General features: G+C 41.4%; 1 protein-coding gene across 1 annotated transcript; it reads right to left on the bottom strand.

Moving 5' to 3' along the window:
- Window positions 1-40: 40 nt before the first annotated feature.
- ehd4 (EH-domain containing 4) lies at window positions 41-21,799 on the bottom strand. The gene is made up of 9 exons (XM_079286034.1): window positions 21,755-21,799; window positions 21,346-21,675; window positions 16,407-16,583; window positions 14,250-14,347; window positions 7,583-7,749; window positions 7,363-7,496; window positions 5,582-5,693; window positions 4,379-4,543; window positions 41-2,976 (listed from the first exon to the last, which is right to left on the bottom strand). Exons 2-9 carry the CDS (start codon window positions 21,573-21,575, stop codon window positions 2,407-2,409), a joined length of 1,653 nt encoding a protein of 550 aa, XP_079142160.1. The 5' UTR covers window positions 21,576-21,675; window positions 21,755-21,799; the 3' UTR covers window positions 41-2,406.
- Between the last annotated feature and the right edge of the window lie 973 nt (window positions 21,800-22,772).

Genomic DNA, 22,772 nt, shown 5'->3' with positions numbered 1-22,772 from the left:
AAACTTTAAACACAAACTGACCTCAAACCAGCAGAAGATGTTGAGTACATGTTTGAATAAACTTTATTGTTCTCCAGCTCTGATAACAGGACGAGGAGTCAAACATCATCCGTTTAAACAAGAATACAAAATTCAGCAAAGTCACAAAAATAAAAACGTTTACATTCTAGATAGATGAATATTTATATTTGAAGTCTGACCGACGGAAACATCTTTGAAACATTTAAAACTGAATATACCTGCTCATTAAAGTGACACGTTTATCCACTGAAGTCGACTTTACAGACGTTCTCTTATGAAGACTGAATCCTCGAGGACGACGACCGTCCCGTCATGAGAACAGAGTGAGACGCTTTGAAACCAACCGGCACTAACGGAGCGACGTGAAGAAGACGCTTTGAAATGTGAGTCGGACTCTTTGCTTGAGTTCGTCTTTGGTTTTAATGTTAATTTTAACGTCTAAATGAGTCTTTCGGGTCAGAACATGGTCTTTCTGCTGATTTGTGGATCTGACGTCGAAGCTGCTTCCAGAAAAAAAGAGGCAAATTTAACTTTTTTAGTTACCTGTCAATCACTGTGTAGCCCCGCCCTAAAGCATCCCCTGCTTTATGGTCTGTGTGACTCTAAATGGACCATAATGTACGAAATGAACATCATGCTGTATTGAAGAAGACTTGAAACTAGAGATTGAGACATAAACTCATGTTTACAATGTTTACTGAGGTAATAAATCAAGAGAGAAGTACAGTCATTTTCTCATAGACTTCTATACAACCAGAGGAGTCGCCCCCTGGTGGTCGCTAGAGAGAATGCAGCTTTAACACATGAGGCTTTGACTTCACTTTAATTAAAGAACCGGAGGATAAGTTGCTGTTTTCATTCACAGCATTTCTTTCATAAAACGTTACGCAGGTCTTGAGGAGGAAACTGAGGTCACCGTCTACGCTGCCGTTTACAATGAGAGGAAACACGAACGTGGACAGTAAAACGCGACGCAGGACGAGGGTTAAGTCGTCCCCGGAGGCAGAGGTGGGCGTCGTCTCCTCGCTGTTTAAACAGACTCTGACCTTTGATCTCTGACAACCTCAGGAAACCCCGTCAGACGGTCTGTAACTGCTTCCTGTTCTCAAACGTGTGGACGTGAACTACAACATCACCTTACAGTCTTATTCATCTTTTATTTAGAAAACCCATCTACAGGAAGTCAAATGATGCCAATTTTAAATACCTGATTCATTATTTTTACTAAATCATAAAGCTTAAATCATGAAATAATTGCTGGTTACAAAACAACAAACACATTTTTCGGTGGAATGATGTTTTTATTTTCTTTGAAAATGTAAATAAAAACAAAGAAAATGTCATAAAATATTTAAGATTTTCTTTAAAACACTAAAATATATTCTTTGTTTGTTTTATTATTATTGGAGGGTAAATTATTGGAAGGCCTGACATGGATTTTGTAATTATATATATCTCTTTATATATTTCATATTTATAAATAAGAGATTAAATGTCACAAAAATATTTTAATTTAATTTGTTTTCAAATGAAAAATGTTGTAAAACTCTTCAGCTTCAGCAGCATGATGGGTAATGTAGTTCGGACTCATCGTCTCCATGTGATCACTTCTTTGTCTGTGAACTCAGCTACTGCGGATGTAAAAATATAAAAAAGGGAGGAAGTCAAAATTCGAAAGTGACTGCAGATCAGCTCTGTTAATATTTAACAACAAAGTATTTTACAGCGATGAAGACGAGGTCACAAGGTCGAGAAATGACGGTTTAAGGGACACTTTAAAGTAAAGCTTCTGGCCTTCAGAATAAAAGCAGCAAATAATCATAATTCAGTAAAAATCAAAATGTAACGTAGCATCGGATTGTCGGGACAGAGAAATAGTGAAAACAACCAAAAAGAAATTACCAAAAACTGGAAATATTCTGACACTGATTATGAAAAAACACTATATAAACCTCTAGCACTTTTATTTTGAAGGTCAGAGCTAGTACCCGTGAAGTCATTTTATCATGAGATCTTTATCGTTTGTTTGCCTCAGAATATTCATTGAGACATTCAGGGGAACATGACGGAAAAAATGAAGACAGGAAGTTGAAATGTCTTTACAACAGTGTCCTCTTTCAAAATAAAAGCGTCCAGATTAAAGCAGGAGTGTTTTTTTTCTTTGGTGAATTGAATTTGTACATATAGATAGATATATCTCTAAATATATCTACATATATAGAGATATATATCCATATATCTATATGATCCGTGTCGGTGAGAGGTAAATCCTAAATCTTTGACCGTCCGTCAGTTGGCTGATTGGTTCTCCAGTGAGTCTGAACATCAGGTGGATTTGTACACTTGGACTCCGTCAGTGTCCCCTCCCCTTCTCCCGTTGGCGCTCTAGTCCTCACTGTGGTTGTACGGGGTGTTGTTTTCGTCGGTGTCGGTGGGGTTCTTGCGGTGGGTCGGGGGCACCAGGTGTTCGGGCAGCTCTCCGGGCAGCTCGTAGCCCTCCAGCTTCACCTTGATGAGGTGCTGGGCGAGCGCGAACTCCTCGTCGTCCAGCATGCCGTCGCGGTCGCAGTCGGCCAGCTTCCAGATCTTCCCCAGCACGGTGTTGGGCAGCCGCGAGTTCATCATCTCTTTCTTGGCGTTGACGCCGGTGATCTTGCCGTTGACGGGCATCAGCATATAGAAGATCTCGTCGTAGCGGTGCTTCTCGCGGCTGACGATCCAGTCCTCGGCGTCCGCCCCGGCGCTGATGCCCTCGCCGTAGCCCTGACCGAAGGGCCCTTCCTGGGAGCCCTCGAAGGCGCCGCCGGACACCATAGGCGGCGGCGCCTTGGACTCCTCCTCGCGGATCATCGACATCAGGCCGGCGATCTTGGTGGCCAACATCTTGTCCACCGACTCGACCAGCTTTATCTTCAGGGACGGGAACTTGTTGAAGTCGTAGTGCTGCAACATGTCCTGCAGGAGACAAAAAAACACAGTTTGTTCCCGTTTCACATCATTGACTTTCTCTCTTTTAGGAAAAGTGTTTTCTATTGATTGTCTGTTGTAGTTCGTCTCTGTCGCTGACAGATGGCGACAAAAACAAGTTAGTTCATCAACCGTAGTCAAGTACGAGTTCAAGGTACATGTATACTTCTCCTCTACTACATCTCAGAGGTACATATTGTACTTTGTACTGAACTACATCTCAGTACTTCAGTCAGGTTTTAAATGCAGGACTTTTACTTTTAGGGAAGTATTTTCAGTCTGGTACGAGTAGTTTTACTGAAGCAAAGGATCTGAATACTTCTTCCAACACTGATAATCACATGAGACTGAGCAGAGGGTCAAACCTCCTGCCTTCTGCAGCTGGACACAGTGTGGTCTGACCTCTGACTTCTGAAGAAGAGCACACACACACCCACACACACACACACACACACACAGAGAGTGTGTCTGCAGGAGGATCCAGATAACTCACAACACGTGACAGAATGTGTGTGAGTGTGTGTCATGAGAGTACACATCTCACCAGGGAACCGAAAAATCTGAAACATTCCCTCTCGTCAATAATCCAACAAATAAAAGTGTAGCTGGGGAACACACACACACACACACACACACACACACACACCAGCTGCAGAGTGACAGCGTTCAGTTGAGATTACATTTTGTTCTCATGTGCTGGAGGAAGTACTCTGATATTTTACCGCAGTGAAAACACAAATATGAGCAACAGATTTAGCCTAAAGTCCTCATATTTGTAACAATCGATCGATTCATCGATCCAGTGTCATCGATGCAAAGTTAAAACATCCAACACATATCATCACCTTTATTTTGAAAGGCCACTTCTGTGTCGCCGCCTCTTTCCTGTACATTACACTTGTACTGCACTACATCTCAGAGGATAACGTGTACTTTTACTGCACTACATCTCAGAGGATAACGTGTACTTGTACTGCACTACATCTCAGAGGATAACGTGTACTTTTACTGCACTACATCTCAGAGGATAACGTGTACTTGTACTGCACTACGTTTATCAGGGATCTGTAGTTTCTTTACAGAGGAAATATAAATTAACACACCACCAGAATAAGACATAAATAAAAATCATAGCTTCACTGCTACAACATTAAAATACATATTACTGCATCAACAATAATGATCAAATAGTGAGTACTTTTACTTTCATACTTTAAGTACATTTAGCTAAAACTACCAACATACTTGCCTTTAACCCTCTGAAATACGATATAAACCTCTTGCACTTATTCACTTTTATAAATAAATATATACTGGATGTAAAAAAAAAAAAAAAAACCTCAAATGTATGAGCTGAGGATGTAAATAAACACATAAGTACATAAAGTACCTGCATCTTGGTGACGTTGGGGAAGTCTCCGGGGCTGATGTGATGCTCCCTCTGAAGGATGCAGTAGATCTCAGGCAGCCTGGAGATAAGCTCCTCCTTCTTCTTCTCTCTTCCAAACAGAGACGGCATCTCCTTCTTCAGGTAGCTGATGATGTAAGCGTGCACCTGCAGGAGTAAAGACAGAGGGAGGAGATGAAGATTTAGGAGGAGGAGGAAGAGGAAGAGGAAGAGGAGGAGAAGAAGAAGGAGAAGAAGGTGAGTTGACGGTGATGAAGGCCTAAATGCAAAAAGTGAATCAACATATTTCTACATTCACCTTATGAAAACATCAAAATCAGCTGGTTTATAAAGTCTAATACTTTATATCTCATACATCTGAGATTCAGGAGTCAAACAGAACAACAGGACACTAAAGTGTTAACTACACTGAGGAGGAGGAGGAGGAAGGAATAGAGGAGTTCAAAAACCCTTCAATCCTTCATACCAGTCAACAGCATTAAGGGAGGTGGATGGAAGGAAGGAAGGAAAGGAGGGAGGGAGGGAGGGAGTAGGGTTATCTTCTGGAGGGAGGACAGACATACGAGTGATGGATGAGCTCCACCGTGAGCCTCTCATCACAAAACCAGTGAGGGACTGAAAGACTCAAGAGGGAGGAGCCTGACCATGTGACTTCTGCTACGACACACAAACCAACCAATCAGAACACAGCAGGAAGTGAATGAAAACAACCATCACTCCTGATGTTAGAGGAGGTGAAAGAAGTGAAGGAGGTGAAGTAAGGCAGAAATAAAAGCTTCTCCTGATTCCTTTTTAAAATAAAACTCTATCATGAATGAATGAATGAATAAATAAATGAATGCATTCATGAATGAATAAATGAACAACTTCATAAATGAATGAATGAGTGAAAGAATGAATAAATGGACGAATGAATGAATGAATAACGTAACAAATGAATGAATAAATGGATGAATGAATGAATATCTACGCTGACCCCCTCCCTGTCTGAACTGATTGCTCAGACATGAAACTGTAACTTCTGACTCTTGAAACTTCATCTTTTATGAGCGAGTGATTTCATTTCCTGACTTTTTTCCCCCGACTCTGAAACACAACCAAACATCCCAGAACATTCCCAGAATTCCTGAGCAGGTTTAAACCCCTGAAGGCCTCTCTGTGTTAACAGGTCACTTCCTGTCTCACCTTGGCCAGCCTCGCTCTCTTGATGAGGTCGTTGAGCTTACGGAGCGCCGCGTTTCTCGGGAGGCTCTGGATGTCTTTGAACAGGTCCTGAGACTCCGCCTCAAACAGACGCCTGAGGAGGAAGTGAACGAGTGAATTCATTCATTAACTCACCAATAAAACAAAACATAAGGGAGAGAATCAACTAAATCATCAAAGAAATAATCAACAACACAAATGAGTGAACAAATTAATGAATGAACAAAACAGACAGGTGTTCCTGGACAGCTACATAACTGAACGAATGAATGAATTATCCTGTTACCACTCCAGTAAAATTTGCCTAAAATGCCTATCCAAGGCATACCCAAAGTCAATTGAAAGCTGTTCTTGAACCGTTTGGAGTACATGCATGGTTTTGGTCTCTTTTGAAAGGTAACACTCTGAAGTTTCTTCGCCAATAGTCAGAATCACTGTAGGTCCTACTGGCATTGAGTAATAGAAGTTTTAACTGAAGGAGAAGGTTTTTATTTCCGCCTGAATATTGTTTTGCAAACAGATGCCTGCAGATGACTATAGCTGGACTTATTAGCTGGACAACACAATGGGACCACAGCATGAAGCCTTACCAAGTCCAAGTTCAAATTTGATAACAATACCACAGAAAATAAATATTTTACACATGTTTAAATAAGGGTATGTCTAGGCGCTTTCCAAAAAAGGACATTTGGGGACCCATGGTAACCATAGTAACATACCTAGGCTGTGTAGAAATGTGTATTCATAATTCAAACTAAAGCTTATTTATGTCTAAATACAGTAATCTATAAGTTATTTCACCATTATTCACTTTCACAAATTCTACAAAACTCTTAAAAACCACACTTTGAATTTAACGCACGGGACCTGACTCGCGGTTACAGTGACTTCCACATTCTGCCTCTGAATCTAACCCCTGAATCTGTATATCGATATTTTCGAAATTTCATTGGCTATATGAAGCATGAGTCATCAGAACGATCGGTTGCAATTGGCTCGAGCGTTACACGAAAGAAGAGGGGCAGGCACTGTCCTTCAACGGGGACTCTCGTTGGCTATTGTAGGCTGAATGAATGGATGAATGAACAGATGGATGAATGGATGGATGAATATCTGACCTGTTCTCAGAGTTCTGCAGAGGTTTGGATGAATGAATGGATGGATGAATATCTGACCTGCTCTCAGAGTTCTGCAGCAGTTTGGGTGGATGAATGAATGGATGAATGAATAGATGGAGAATGAATAGATGGATGAATGAATAGATGGATGAATATCTGACCTGCTCTCAGAGTTCTGGAGCGGTTTGGATGGATGAATGAATGGATGAATGAATAGATGGATGAATGAATAGATGGATAGATGAATGAATAGATGGATGAATGAATAGATGGATGAATGAATAGATGGATGAATGAATAGATGGATGAATATCTGACCTGTTCTCAGAGTTCTGCAGCGGTTTGGATGAATGAATGGATGAATGAATAGATGGATGAATAGATGGATAGATGAATGAAAAGATGGATGGATGAATATCTGACCTGTTCTCAGAGTTCTGCAGCGGTTTGGATGAATGAATGGATGAATGAATAGATGGATGAATAGATGGATAGATGAATGAAAAGATGGATGGATGAATATCTGACCTGTTCTCAGAGTTCTGCAGCGGTTTGGATGAATGAATGGATGAATGAATAGATGGATGAATAGATGGATAGATGAATGAAAAGATGGATGAATGAATAGATGGATGAATATCTGACCTGTTCTCAGAGTTCTGCAGTGGTTTGCCCCAGAAGGATCCCAGATAGACTCTCACCACCTCTGGAGTGTTGATCACCTTCCCCAGTGACCACATGAGGGCGCCGTATACCCTCATCAGCTGCTGCGTGTCCACCTGAGAGCGCAGGTGAGGAAGAGGTTATTTGTTTCACAATGCCATTCATGTCGTCATCGTCCTCATCATCCTCACCGTCCTCCTACCTGGTCGGCCTTGTTTAGGACGACTCGGATCTTGTCGTCTTGTCCTTTGAAGGCTCGGATGGCTTCGGAGAACTCGTCTGAAATGTCCAGTTTGTGAGCGTCGAACAGCAGAATGATCCGATCCACGCGCTCCCCGAACCAACGCAGCACCTCCGCAAAGTCATAACCTGCAGACAGGAAGTTCATCCTTTCAGAATAAAGTTTGTAAGAACACTTAAACCCACTTTGACCGATGTGATGGTGAAGGTAAGAATTTCTACTTCTGTGACAAAGAATTTGCTTTAAATTTCAATTATATTTAGTTGCGATTTTATTTTTCTAATTACTTGGATATTCCAACAAATGTCTAGTTATTGATGATTTATTTGTTGACTTCACTTTTCAGATGCCTGGTTTAACTACAGTGCGTTTAAACCAGTCAAACAGGGTCCATGTTAGACTGAGGAGTCATCGAGGACACTATTGGAGTCTCTATTGAGCACCACTCTGAAGGAATAAGTTAAAAGAAAACGTTCAACAAAATAAACACTGGCTGAAAAGGAAAAGTACAGCAAATTCACATGTGTTACCAGAATATTTAATCTTGTATGAACAAGTGATCGCACCAGCTGATTTCTGACAGCCCAGTGCCCCTTTGGTAACTGTAGTATTATTATATTAATGATGGAATAATGTAATATTAATATAATATCATGATAGTAATGACTGAGTAGGAAGCTTTCCAATATTCAATGACGGAAACGCAACCATGCAACTGAGAACAGGACAACAGAGCAACGAGGGCATTACAGCTGCTACACTATGTCTTTAAATGTGTGTGTGAGTGTGTGTGTGTGTGTGTGTGTGTGTGTGTGTGTGTGTGTAAAGTGATATGTGGCAGCAGTTTGGGTGTGGTTCCTCTCAAACTGGGTGACACTCAGCTCTGAAGCTAAACTGACACAAAAGCTTTTAAAGTTGTCTTGATTTTAGAAAATCCTGCTCAGAAATCAGAGATCAGGAATCTGCTGTCTTCTACTTTACTGTGTTATACTGTGTTCTACTTTACTGGAATCTACTTTACTGTGTTCACCTTTACTGTAATCTACTTTACTGTGTTCTGTGGTTTATCATGACTAACACAACATCTCAGATACAAATAAAAACAAAACCATCCGACTGCAGGGACACGGGCAGAAGGAAGAGAGGAATATTTAGGTGAACTGTCCCTTTAAGAGTTATAGAAGCAAGAACATCATCCATGAGTCACCAGCAGGAGGAAAGTTCCACTTCCTGTTAGGACATCTAGAAAACTACACACTCACATCAGCTGATCTCTCTTTTGACGCACTTCAGTATTTGTCTTAAAGGACTCCTTTTAAAACGGCTTCAGAACTTTTTAAATCAACAGTTGAACATAAAATCGGCAGAGTTTTGATTAATTAAAACAGAATCAATCAATCAGTCACCTGATCAATGTCTGTGACGCTGCCGTGTTGAACAATAGGTTTCACATTTCAACCTCTAACGTGGAGGAGCTGCTGTCCACAATCACAACAACACTGTTTGTGGACACAACACACACACACACACACACACACACACACACACACGTGCGCAGTTAACCCTTGTTACACAACTAAAATGAATTCATGTTAATTTTCATTGTTTATTTTTAGCCAGACAATATTGTTTCAGTTTCGTTTTTCTTAAAGAATATATTTTTTAATTCAGTCTACGCACAATCATTTTAGTTTCACTTTCAGTTTCAGATAAAAACTTTTATGAATGAAGCTGTTCTTTGGTTTTTATTCGACCTCTTCAGAATAAAGTGACAAGGTTTTTATTTCTTCTTTCTGCTGCTCAGCTGGAAGGAATCCTGAATAAAAGATGTGTGAAGGTGTCAGGAACAGCTTCAGGTTACACCTGTTCAGGTGTTTGTGATGCTGAGTGAAGGAGTGAGTGAGTGAGTAGGAGTGAGTGAGTGAAAGAGAGAAGGAGTGAGTGAAGGAGTGAGTGAGTGAAAGAGAGAAGGAGTGAGTGAGTGAAGGATACATCAGTTTCATCAGAAACGTCCTGCACCTCTGAGACTGAAAACACTTCCTTCCAGGTTTTAAAAACGGTTCTCTCGGACAACTGATTGCTCCACTTGTTCCACTTCCTGTTCCGAAGGGAAACACCTTCAGACTAACAATACTACTTCCTCTTTAGAGCTGCAACTTACTGTATTCATGTCCTGGAAAAAAATGATGTGTGTGCAGAGTGCAACAGAGGAAACGTAAATGAATGGGAGCTGGTTGGTGTTTGGAGGAGCATGACTCACTGTGCTCACATCACATGACATCTTTTTGATATTTATTGTTGGTTTTATTTGCACTCTACTTTGTATTGCAGCTGCTGCACAACAAATCGAATCTTTATGACGCAGCAAAATACACGTAAATACTAAAACACTTTAAAAAAGAACTACTACTCACACACCCAATGGTGTTTAGGATACAAACAGGGGACCTTGCTACAACGTAGGACCGGTAAATAAATACTGAGCTGGTGTAGGATTTAAAATGAATAAAATATAGTGTAGACATGACAATGCACCATAAGCATGCAATGTTTATTTGGGAGTTTGCTGAATTCATGTTGCTAGTCAACTTAACGAGAGGAAACTGTCTCCAGTGTTTATTTCCTTAACGAAAACTAAATATGTTGGTTAATGACATTTTTTTTCACGACTAAGACGTGACAATGACGAAGTCATCAAACACTGACTGTGGTAATATCATTGACGAAAAAAGATCCACATCAGGACCACAGCGACACACGAGTCAGGAGGACTCAGGGTAACTTAAAGTTAACAATGACAACAGAAACCAGCTGATATTTTGGTTAAAACGTTGAATATAAGAAAATAGTTACCGTTTCTTTGATGAAGAGAAAACTAAAATGCCCAAACTTGACTTAAAAAGGAGGATGACGTTAAAACTAACAAGGACATTTGACACCAGACGAAGACTAAATAGAGGAAAATAGCTAACAAAAACAAAACACTTTAAGTTTCTTAGCACGAAGTTCATGTTTTTTGTATCACTAAATACAAATTGTTGCAATGAGTTCATTGTATTTTTCTATTCAATGTTAAAATTCACAATACAAAACAAAACTGAATTAGTTACGTGGGTGCAGAGGACAGCGCTAGTCCCTAAATAATGAACGACATTAGCAGGAAGGTAGCAATTAGAGCTCAACCACTTCTCTAATGTTTAGTACATCCTTCGTTTTGTGATCACAGTTGTTCTATGTACAATCACCTGCCACAATCTATCTTTAAGTTCTACATCTCTGGATTCATTAATTTGTTCGTCGAAGTGAATCGGTTTACTAGATGTAATTTTCGATGATGCATGTACGGTGTCTCTGAGTGGTCAAACAACTCTGACAGATGTGAATAAAAAGCAGAAAATCAAACCTGTTCCATAAACTATAATGATGTAGACGGTGTGAAAAACGTGATTGACACACCGTGAGGTTGTATTTAAAAGAGAAAGCTACGAGACAAGTTTTTTGTCCCCGAAGATCCAAACTTTTCATGTTTAATTTGCAACAAAACTGCTCCGGTTTCTAAAGAAGTCATAAAACTACATTTAAATCCAGACGGGGATGGTTAGATCATATTTCGTCTCCCAACTTCTCCACACAGAGGGAAAAAAAGTAGGTAAAAATGATATTAAGCATCTCTTCTCTTTGTTTGGGAATAATGTGTTTGATGCCTGGTAAATACATTTAAAGGAACAGTGAAACACGTTGGGAAACACAGAAAGAAAGATGTATCTTTATGCTTAGCTTAGCATAAAGACTGGAAACGGAGGGAAACTGCTAGCCTGGCTCTGTCTAAAGGCCAAACACACAGAGAGCAGCTCCTCTCAAGTTCACTAATTAACATGCTGGTTTGTTTAGTGTGAATACAGACAGAAACGTTCCTTTAATAAATAATTCCTGCTGTAGAAGTGAAGCGATGTGTTGTTGGTCACTGAGTTCATTCACGGGACCAGGACTGAAGCAGACCAGTGAAACCAGAAACCAGGACTGGACTTGAAAGGGTGGGACAGAGGAGGACAGAGTCTCTGGGGAAGAAGGGAGGGACTACTGGCTGAAAGTCCAGGAGGACGAGCTGTCAGGTTTATGAATTTAAGTAAGTGAGGCAGATCCAACAGTGACTCAATGAAATACAGAGATTTAAACCCAAGAAGAAGAAGAAAAAAAAAAAAGTAAGAAAAGGCTAAAGACAAGAGGAGAAGAACCAGGTAGGCGGCTCTCGATTTTAAAGTTTAGTTCGAGAAAGTTTAGCATAGTTACAGCAAGTCAAATTACAGCGATACTCACTTTACTGCAGTAAAGTTACTGCGGTACTACTCACACTACTGCAGTACTACTCACGTTACTGAAGTACTAATGTTACCACCCCCCCTCCCACCTTGTGTGTTTTTGTGGTATTTATACTTCCTGGTTCATGATCACGTGAATAACAAAATCTACGAATTACGGCGCATTATTTTCCGTAGCTTTTGCTATGATTGCTGGGTGAGACCAGCCTGCCATTCATCTCTACTACAAACGTAGATATCACACGTCACGTTTGGTCTCATGTTTCTGCAGGTTAAGTGTGGACACTGTAGAGGACTCACCTCAACTTTATTACTGCGGAACAATTTGACTGTTGAAATAAATCTAACTGAGCAAGAAAAAAAGGAATCTGAACTCCCAAGAACTTCTACAAAACAAACATGGAGGTCGACACCTCGATACAACAGGTGGTAAAATAAAACGCGTGTACAATGAAGCAGCTGCAGAACACACACGCACACACACAAACACACACACAAACACACGTACGTTCTGTCAGAGCAGTAGCTGTAATCTGTCAGTGATGATGCTGATGTAATGCGTCTGTTTAATGTCTTCAGGAGGAATTTAAATCTAAATGTTTCCAGATGGAGGGAACGCCCGCCCCCTCTATCCCCCCCCCGTCCAGCTGAGGCCTTTAACGGATGCCGTCATCATCATCATGACTTGTCCACAGTTGTGTAATTGGAGACCAAAGTTGCGTTTTTTGTGTCTCAGTAACATTTCCTGTCTCCTCATCCCAAATGTTTTGCTTCCATCCACCAGAAATCTGTATCAGAGAATCCAGCTGTCATCGAGGCCACACATCTGTTTCTCTGCTGACTTTCATTTGCCAGATTTGTAACAACTTCTACTCTCAGCTTCCTCCTGAGGTCATTTATACACATATACATATCTATACACACATATATATATATATATATATATATATAAACACACACACACAAGATACTGGAGGTCTCATTGCTGTCATTAACTTAAAACCAACAATGAGTGTTTCGGTGCAGTTCCTCTCATGGCCACTAGGTGCCGGCTACAACGCGTCTTTATGGAAGAGTCTGATTGAATTTGTCTTTTTTATTCTTCCATGCCTTTTTTTTTTACCCACATGTAACTAAAAAAGCATATATCAATAAGTGTGTAAATATACAGTCGGTTTGCTGTGTTTTCATACAATTGCCAGCTTTTGCATATTTTATACGGTGTTACTCCAAAACATGTTTAAAACCTCCTGTATAAATCATAATGATCTGTAGATGGATGCTCTTTTATTGATTACATACTCCATATTTCAGTATTACGTATACATTACAGCCTAATTCACTGCATTCTTTATATTTATGTATCTGTCTATAATATCCTATATTCTTTAGGATGTTTAATGTTTAACAAAGTACTAGCACATAGAGTAAAGGTACATAAATACATAAGTACTAATCCTGTATTGTTACTGCAGATTTTAAAACAGATTAGATGAGAAACATCCTGATAGTTTCTCTGGTTTCAGGTCCTCATTTATTAACTATTGTGGTTAAAGATCAGCAGCAGTGATTCATCAGAGGAAACAGCCGAGAGACAAAACAGGAAGTGAGGGATGAAGAATTTCACAAGAACATTTTACTGTGAAAAACCTTCTGCACCTGTTGGTCCTGAGGACCACAACAGTTTATGAAAATCTGTGTTTTTTGGGGTAAAAGTAGAAATTATGTCCCGATGGTGGCGCTAGAGAAGGTTCCCAAAATCATTAGGATTAAGTCTAGTCAAGTCAGTCAAGTCAAGACAGTCAAGTCCCAAGTCAAGACAGCAAGGCCCCAAGTCAAGGCTGTTAAGTCCCGAATCCCAAACATTGAATTTGCAGTTATGAGGAAGTCTGAATAGACTTTTCGCCAAATGTTTTGCAATTTTAACAACAGAGTAATAACACATTCAATTAATGTATAATGTTTTTTTATTAATCTGTTAAAATAAGTTTGTTAAAACAAGTACGAGTGAACTCGTAAAAAAATGAGGAATTAAGTGCAAACTTCCTGGGAGTGAACAGTGTTAATAATAAGCCCGCTCCCTGATCTGTCGGGGTACTGTGACCTCTGACCTCTGCTGCCTGTGAGTTTAAACTGTGAGCGACGAACGAAACGAGTGTTTGGATCACAAGAGGTTGACTGCTTTCTGACTTCATACAATATGAGGAAGTGAAAGAATCTCAAGGACTATTATGCCACAACACGAAAGGAGCGAGAGCTTCGTCAGCTAACACACACACACACACACACACAGAGAGAGAAGTCATTACCTCTGCTGATTCGCTGTTTCTCTCCAGACAGGATACCAGGAGTGTCGATGATGCTGATGCTCTGAAGAACCTGATTGGGCATCTGAGAGCAGATGAACCTGAACACAGAGAGAGAGAGGAATCCATCAGAGTATCGTCTATCATGAGTGTGTGGTGTGTGTGTGTGTGTGTGGTTATATCACAGAGAAAACAATAAACAGACATTTTTTTAAATATGCACGTTAATTTACAGCATATGACTGTTTTTCACATTTTGTGTTTGCATTTAACAAGCCGGATAAAACATGTTAATAGGAGTAGTTTTTTGAATTTGTCCGGAGACAGGTTAGCAGTTTCCCCCCCCGCTTCCAGTCTTTATGCTAAGCTAGGCTAACCACGTCCTGGTTATGGTGAACATCAAAGAGAAAAAGAATATTTACCAAAACGTTAAACCGTTAAAGGATGTAATCTAGAGACAAAAAATTAACTTTTTGTTTCACTTATATTTGTGTGTGTGTGACCTCCATGTTACCTCGTCATAAATATAAACTTAAATTTAGCCGACGGACTGCGGCGGCGGGGAAAAAACAAAACGGCCGCGCCAACAAGTGGTGACGCACACACACTTCCCCCTGGAAACAATAACTTACTGTGGTTCCTCCATCACACCGGGACGAGGTGGTATTCCTGGTTAAAGGAATGCGCTTCAACACACACACATTAACACACACACACTTCAACACACACACACACACTTTAACACACACACACACAGTTCGAGGGTTGACTGTCTCTCCACTTCCTGCTGCCACTCTGAGAAATATTTCGGGACGGAGGAAATACGCTTGGACCGGAGTGTTTTTAGCTAAATTGAAATCCTCGCTACGAACTAACAGTGTGTGTGTGTGTGTGTATGTGTTTATATGTCAATCAGGCCTGGAGGGGTCATTTCCCAGGTTGTGGGTGTTTTGAGGAAAGCAGTGACAGCAGTGTGAAGAGCTGATCTAAGTGTGTGGAGTCAGGATGGTTTTTCAGCAGCAGTACGTCAGAAAAAGAGTTCTACGACTGAAGAAGAAAGCTTCGTTTATACGCTTTGTTGTGCACCTCTGGAATTTTGTAACTTGGCGATGTGACAAATAGTTAACTGATAAATACATTACTGAGGATTAAACAAAGGTTAGTTTGCAGATGCTTTAGAAACAGGAGGTGTTAAAAATCTACATTATAGTAAATATTTAGCAGCCAAATCAAAGAGTTTGCAGGATATTCAACCTTTGTTTCTTCATAACACATTTAATACTCGACTTCTTTCTTTACAGGGTTTGTATGAAGATAAATTAGTTCATGAATATGAGATATGAGTTTACTGATAATTACAATCCCTCCTCGACAGGTTGGTTCATGGTGTTTTGTTGTTTTCACTCGTCGTCTTTTTGATTCTTCACATTTCATTTCGTTTGTTCGTCCTCTGACGTTTCAGAGAATAAAGCAACGAAGAGCTCGTTGAGCATAAACTCCTTTGTGTGTCCTCGGAGTCTGTTCGCCATCCGTGGAGGATCACTATCGGTATCAAGCGCAAGTTGAAACGGAGCTTAAACGGAGTTTGGTTGTTGATTTTATTCGTGGTCAGAAAGCTCTGGAGAAAAAATTACACGTAATATTAATATGAACAATTTTAGTGTTTTCATTATGGATTAATCAGCCGATCAGAGACTCACCGGGACGTCTTCCAGTTATTGTTTTGTGTTATTAAAGATATTCAGGTCACATCAAAGAAAAGCTTCACATCCTTTAGAACAGAGGTTTTCAACAGGGGGTCTGCGACCCCTAGGGGGTCCGCAGGAGGTACTGAAGGGGGTCCGCGAAATTTTTGGATGATTAGACACGTTTTTTTTTCCCCAAACATGAATCTGTCTACTATTTTAATAGTTCAGTACTGTATGCAAGATAACAGGTATGTTTATGCATGAAGTGGCACGAATAGGCCATCACTCATTTTTGTTTCCACATTTATGTTGAAAAATGAAAAAGTCAATTTGAATAGCTTGTATGCATGCTTATCATGCAATTGACAGACTGTGTGTGTGTGTATACCTGCGTGTGTGTGTGTGTGTGTGTGTGTGTGTGTGTACCTGTGTGTGTATACCTGTGTGTGTGTGTGTGTGTGTGTGTGAGTACCTGTTGAGGAAGGAGTTTCCGAACGCGTTGAGCTTCCTAAACGGCTTCTTGGGGTCGACCACCAGAGCGTTGCCGGGGATGATGCCCTCGTTCTCACCGTACATCACGGCGATGAAGCCGTCGGTGGTCGGCTCAGGACCGATACGCATACCTGGGAAATCCTGCTCCAACAGGTACCTGGAGGGAGGGAGGGAGAGAGAGAGAGAGAGAGAGAGAGAGAGAGAGAGAGAGAGAGAGAGAGAGAGAGAGAGAGAGAGAGAGAGAGAGAAAGAGCGAGAGATTTAGTTCTGCAGCCTCCTCACGCACTACATTTCCCAGGTATCCTTTCATCTCAAGGAAGGAAGAGATGGAGGACGTGTCTCTTTCCTCTCACTTCCTGTTTGGACTTCAACGAGAGACAAACCAATATTTTCATTTTTAACTCTGTTTACCATCACACATCTCTTCATATCTTATTTCACATTTCTTCTGCACTATATTAAATTAGCACTAAGCTAGCTCGGCTAAACCCATAGGTCACGTGACCCCGGTGTCGTCTGGAGCTTTTATTTTGACGGGTAGCTTGAGCTAACAAGAAGAGTCGGGCGGTGTTTAAACTTGTCTCCACCTGCATCAACAGGAGTTTCTCCAAATCCAGATTATATACACAAACACACATCACAGGTTCACAAAACTTGATTGACAAAGCTTCAATCTGACAGGAGATTCAAGAACAAGCACACGATAAAAAGATCAAAATGAGGAAAACTAAAAGCATAAAGTTCTGTCCACGCGTGTGGACCAATCAGAGGCCGCGCTGCGACGACGGTTTCACTTCACCTCCACCAAAGGCAAGGCGAGTTTATTTGTATAGCACATTTCAACAACAAGGTAATTCAAAGTGCTTCACATAAAACCATTAAAAGCATCAAAACATAAGGCAAAAGAAAAGGAGATTTAAAAACAATTAAAGAAACAGTGTAAGAAATAAAATTCAGCAGTAAAATGCAGAAATGCAGGAAATTGATTGATATATTAATTGAATGTGGTTCAATTAAAGGCAGCAGCAAACAGAAAAGTCTTCAATCTTGATTTAAATGAACTGAGGGTCTCAGCAGACCTGCAGCTTTCTGGGACTTTGTTCCAGATATGTGGAGCAGAACCAAAGAAGAAGAACGAACAAAAAATATGTTGACTCTGCAATTTACTGGCAACTTCTTCCCATGATTCATTGCATTATTTTCAGTTCCCATGATTCATAGCATTCCTTGGGGCAGGGTGGGGCGTCGGTGGGGGAACACACACACACACACTGTAGCAGCAGCAGCTATTACTCTGCAGCTCGTGTTTGACGTAAACTGACTGCAGGTCAGTTCTGAAGGTCTGGTTTGCTTCCAAAACATACGACTGTTTGTACCCGACACGCACGCGCACACACACACACACGCGCTCTCTCTCTCTCTTTCTGCAGACATGAGATAAGCTCTGTGAGCTCTCATTCAGAACGACCACGCTTTCCTTCCAGGCGACCGCAGAATCATGTGTTCACTCAGCAGAACAGTAAACAGAGGAGGCTGTAACACAATCAAGCTGTTAATAATATTGGTTTTAAACTTCATACAGCGTCTGTCCGACAGGTGTCAGGAGTTAATCAGCAGCATGAATCTAACCCAAAGCAAGACCGCTTTAAACATGAAGATTTCCACATGAAGTCTGGCACCGCAACCACATTTCAAAACTGTAATATATTCAGTAAACCTATTTAAAAGACAAAAGCAGCAACCCCCACATTTAAGAAGCTCGAAGCAAAGAATGTTTGACATTTGTGCTTTTTAAGACATTAAACACGTCAAGACATACCATAAAGTCATACCAAACTCCACTGAAAGATCTGCCTATTTAAGGCCGTCTTACTATTTCTACAGCAGAGACAGATTTAAGGTAAAGTCTTTCACTTTCACTACAGACCTGCAGGGGGAATTCTACGTCAGCCAAAGTTTACCGACTCCAAGAATATTCTCTACCTCTTCAGTGTGTTCATGTTTTAGTGTGTGTAAGTGAGATTTGTCTGCATCACTGTACAGGTTGTGTGTGTGTGTGTGTGTGTGTGTGTGTGTGTGTGTGTGTGTGTGTGTGTGTGTGTGTGTGTGTGTGTCAGCTCTTTTAACTCATGACTACGTACCAGCCTCCAGGCTAAAAATGCCAGGATTAACTAGAACTGAGGTCATGGGTCTAACATGCAGCTTTTATGGATAAAAAGTCTCTATTTTTCTTTTGCCTGGGTTGGTTAGAAAATGACGGTTATTATTATGAAATCTGGATCTTAAGTTATCAGAGGAACAAGCTGAGCTAACGTTAGCATCAGACATCTGGATCTTAAGTTATCAGAGGAACAAGCTGAGCTAACGTTAGCATCAGACATCTGGATCTTAAGTTATCAGAGGAACAAGCTGAGCTAACGTTAGCATCAGACATCTGGCTCTTAAGTTATCAGAGGAACAAGCTGCGCTAACGTTAGCATCAGACATCTGGATCTTAAGTTATCAGAGGAACAAGCTGAGCTAACGTTAGCATCAGACATCTGGATCTTAAGTTATCAGAGGAACAAGCTGAGTTAACGTTAGCATCAGACATCTGGATCTTAAGTTATCAGAGGAACAAGCTGTAAGCAGAAAGTATTTAGTATTCACTCTGATTGTTCTAGATCAGAGGTCTTCAACAGGGGGTCCGCGGAGGTACTGCAGGGGGTCTGCGAAATGTTTGGTTGATTAGAAAATAAAAATTTAAAAAAATCTCTAAACATGAATCTGTCCATTATTTTAATAATTCAGTATTGTATGAAAGATAACAGGTATCTTTATGCATGGCAGTGGTACTAATAGGCCATCACTCATTTTTCGTTTCCACGTTTAAAATGAAAACATCAATTTGAATAGCTTGTGTGCATGATTATCATGTGATTAACAGACAATGTTGATATTGGCATTGGTATCAGTTGACACGGTATGTTTATAAATGGCAGTGACACGGCCTCCCTACTCACTGTACCTGTTTAAAATGAAAACATGAATATATGAACCTGTGTATTATTTGAATAGCTTAGTATTGAATGCACAATAAGAGGTATACATGGCACTAGGCCCATTTAATATAAAACACAATTTTATTCAATATATATAGTCGTGGGTCCCTGCTCCAGCTCTCTATCAGTTTGGGGGTCCTTGGCCTGAAAAACGTTGAAGACCCCTGTTCTAGATAGTAAATGTTTGTCAGTGGTTTATGAATGTTGTTGCAGACAGCGGAGGTCTGAAGCGCTGACTGTTGAAGTTCTTTCACTGTTTTAATGTGCTGTGGTTCATCACGTTGTACTCATGACACAATAAGACACCAACGAGTGACCAACGCTCTGAATGTAGTGCTTTTATGTGTTAATCATCTTATTAATCAAACATGTTACCGTTACTCACTACAGCATTTCAATATGTACATGAGCGATTTCCTGGTTTAAAATAAAGGCCAGCACATAGACGCAGGATGCAAACCCCCCACAGGACTGATGCAGGACCCCATCAGACCTCTCATATTCAACAACAACTAAAAAGTGCAGGAAATATCAGAAGCGTCTGCCGGAGCAGCAGCATGACGAGAGGTCGTGTAAATACACAGAACAATAGCAGATCAGTGACACCGACATCCAGGACACCTTCACCCCACACGTCTGACAGGCTGTTAACAGCACTACACTTCCCATGAGCCTCAGCTGGTGCTCAGGCTTTCACAATAGAAGGTACATTTTAGAAACGACAGCCCACATGTCAGGTAGTCAGTAAACACACGCAGACTGTTTCAAATGTCTCCTCAGAGTGAAATACCTTCAACGCCCTGAAGCGGACATAACGGCAAAGTGCGTTTAAGAAGTGTCTTTATTAAGACCTTCGTGTTATTTAGCAAAGCTCTGCATTTTATAGAGAAAGACTGGAGACATGCTGTACTTACTACGGTTACATTGTCCACTTCGGCATCAACTACAGAAGATTAACTTTGTGTCTTTTAATGATCTTTGAAGTGTTTATGTGGCTTCCATCTGTGCAGTGAAGGAACACAGAACTGGTGCTTTAACTCAAATAAAATAAAAAATAAAAGAATCGGTCTTGTTGGATTTTATGTTCGCCGAATTCTCCAGAAACCCGACACGTGAGTCTGCCTCCTCAGATGTTCGTGCCGACACTCTGAAGCACACCTGAGGAGAAGAGAGCTTCACTGTACAGGTCTACAGGACCAGAGACCGGGACTAGTGTGACCTGATGAAGCTGCTTCTCTACATGCAGAGGAACTCTCTAGAACAGGGGTCTTCAACGCTTTTCAGGCGAAGGACCCCCAAACTGATAGAGCGATGGAGCAGGGACCCCCGACTATATATATTGTATAAAAGTGTTTTATATTAAACTGGTCCTCGTGCCATGTAGAAACACACCTCTTTATTGTGCATTCAATACTAAGCTATTCAAATAATACACAGGTTCATATATTCATGTTTTCATTTTAAACAGGTACAGTGAGTAGGGAGGCCGTGCCACTGCCATTTGTAAACAGACCGTGTCAGCTGCTACCAACATCAACATTGTCTGTCAATTGCATGACAATCATGCACACAAGCTATTCAAACTGACTTTTATATTTTAAACATCAATCTGGAAACGAAAATGAGTGATGGCCTATTAGTGCCACTGCCATGCATAAAGATACCTGTTATCTTGCATACAATACTGAACTATTAAAACAATGGACAGATTCATGTTTGGAAAAACAAATGATAGAAAAAATTGTCGAATCAACCAAATGTTTCGCGGACCCCCTTGCAGTACCTCCGCGGACCCCCCCATGGGTCGCGGACCCCCTGTTGAAGAGCTCTGCTCTAGAACTCATGATACGGACTGTACGAGCCGGGGCCTGCGCTCACCTGATGAAGGTGGTCTTCCCGGTGGAGTACTGGCCTACCAGCAGCACCATGGGCTTGCTCTGGAAGTCTGCGGCCTCCAGGGCCGGAGAGTGGAAGTCATGGAAGAGGTAGGTCTCCTCCAGCGGCAGCAGCTTCTTCAGGTAGAGGCTCTGCAGCCCCTCCGTCACCGTCTGGTACATCTCTCCGTCCTTGTTGCGTCCACCTTGCTCCTGTTTCACCCAGCTGAACATGCTGCTGCTGCTCACGCGCTCCGCAACTTCCCTGTTTCGATGTTTCCAAATGTTCCGGGATGTTTTCGGCTCCTTCTCGCTCCGTCGTTCCTCCTCCAGACTGGGGAGGCGGAGGAAAGAGAGAGAGAGAGTGAGTGTGTGTGAGTGTGTGTGTGTGAGTGTGTGTGTGTTTTTGGCACCTTGGGAGTCTCCGCCGCTCTGCACACACTGCCTCCTGAAACGAGAAGTTGTTTGTGGTGACGTGACCGCTGCTGGTGCGCCCTACCTGGGGGAGGGGGAGGGGGAGGGGGGGGGGGGGGCACCGCCCTTTGCCTCCTGTGACGCAGCCTAACGGACGCACACGCGGACGCACGCGCATATGCATTTTGTTTATTGTTATAAACCAGCCACACCAGCTGATCGCTGGAGTGTGAACACATGTACGCTACAGATTCATAATTTGGTAATTTGTGAATGAAGTTCTCAATAAACATAAAATAATAATGATTGTTATTTCGGAGGTAAATAAGTAACTCTCACAATCAATATGAAATCAATGAATAACGAAGAACAAGAGACGGTAGAAAATCTGTTTCTCTCTAAACTGGTTTGCTTTCTTAAATAAACAAATGTGCGCGTCTGCATCATCGTCATCGTCATCTTCATCACGTGTCATGTAGCGCCCCCTGCCGGAGGAAGCCCAGCATTACACCACCACACCGTCTCTGTACCACAGCGCTCCACACACACACTGAATGGACTTGTTAAGACCTGAGAACAAACTCCATTCAAAAGTTATCACATCTAAGACACTCTTTATATTTGTCCACACAGACAATCACATGACACTCGTGGCTTTCCCTAAAATACAGACCTGCTGAATTGAACTGGATTTATGTATTTGACATCTATCATTGAGCTCTACTGTTGTCTACTGTTGCTAAGCGAGAGCGGTTAAAAGAGGATTGAGCTGTTAAAGACTGATTCATGCTTTTCCTGCATGTAGAGTGACTCACATCCCATTTAACTTCTAATATGTAGTAATATGTGGCTTATGTAGCTGATCTACTTCGCCCCTATTCACCCGCCCGCACTCTCAGGTCAAACGCTGGTCTTCTGTCAGTCCCACGCACACGATTTAAGGCCCGTGGTGACCGAGCCTTTGAGGCAGTGGCCCCGAGGCTCTGGAATGCTCTGCCTGCAACGCTGCGCCTCGCA

Source organism: Melanostigma gelatinosum, assembly GCF_949748355.1.
Source record: "Melanostigma gelatinosum genome assembly, chromosome: 16".
NCBI classification, from domain to species: domain Eukaryota; kingdom Metazoa; phylum Chordata; class Actinopteri; order Perciformes; family Zoarcidae; genus Melanostigma; species Melanostigma gelatinosum.
Note: the sequence above shows the minus strand (reverse complement) of the source record. Positions and strands in the feature narration are given on the sequence as shown.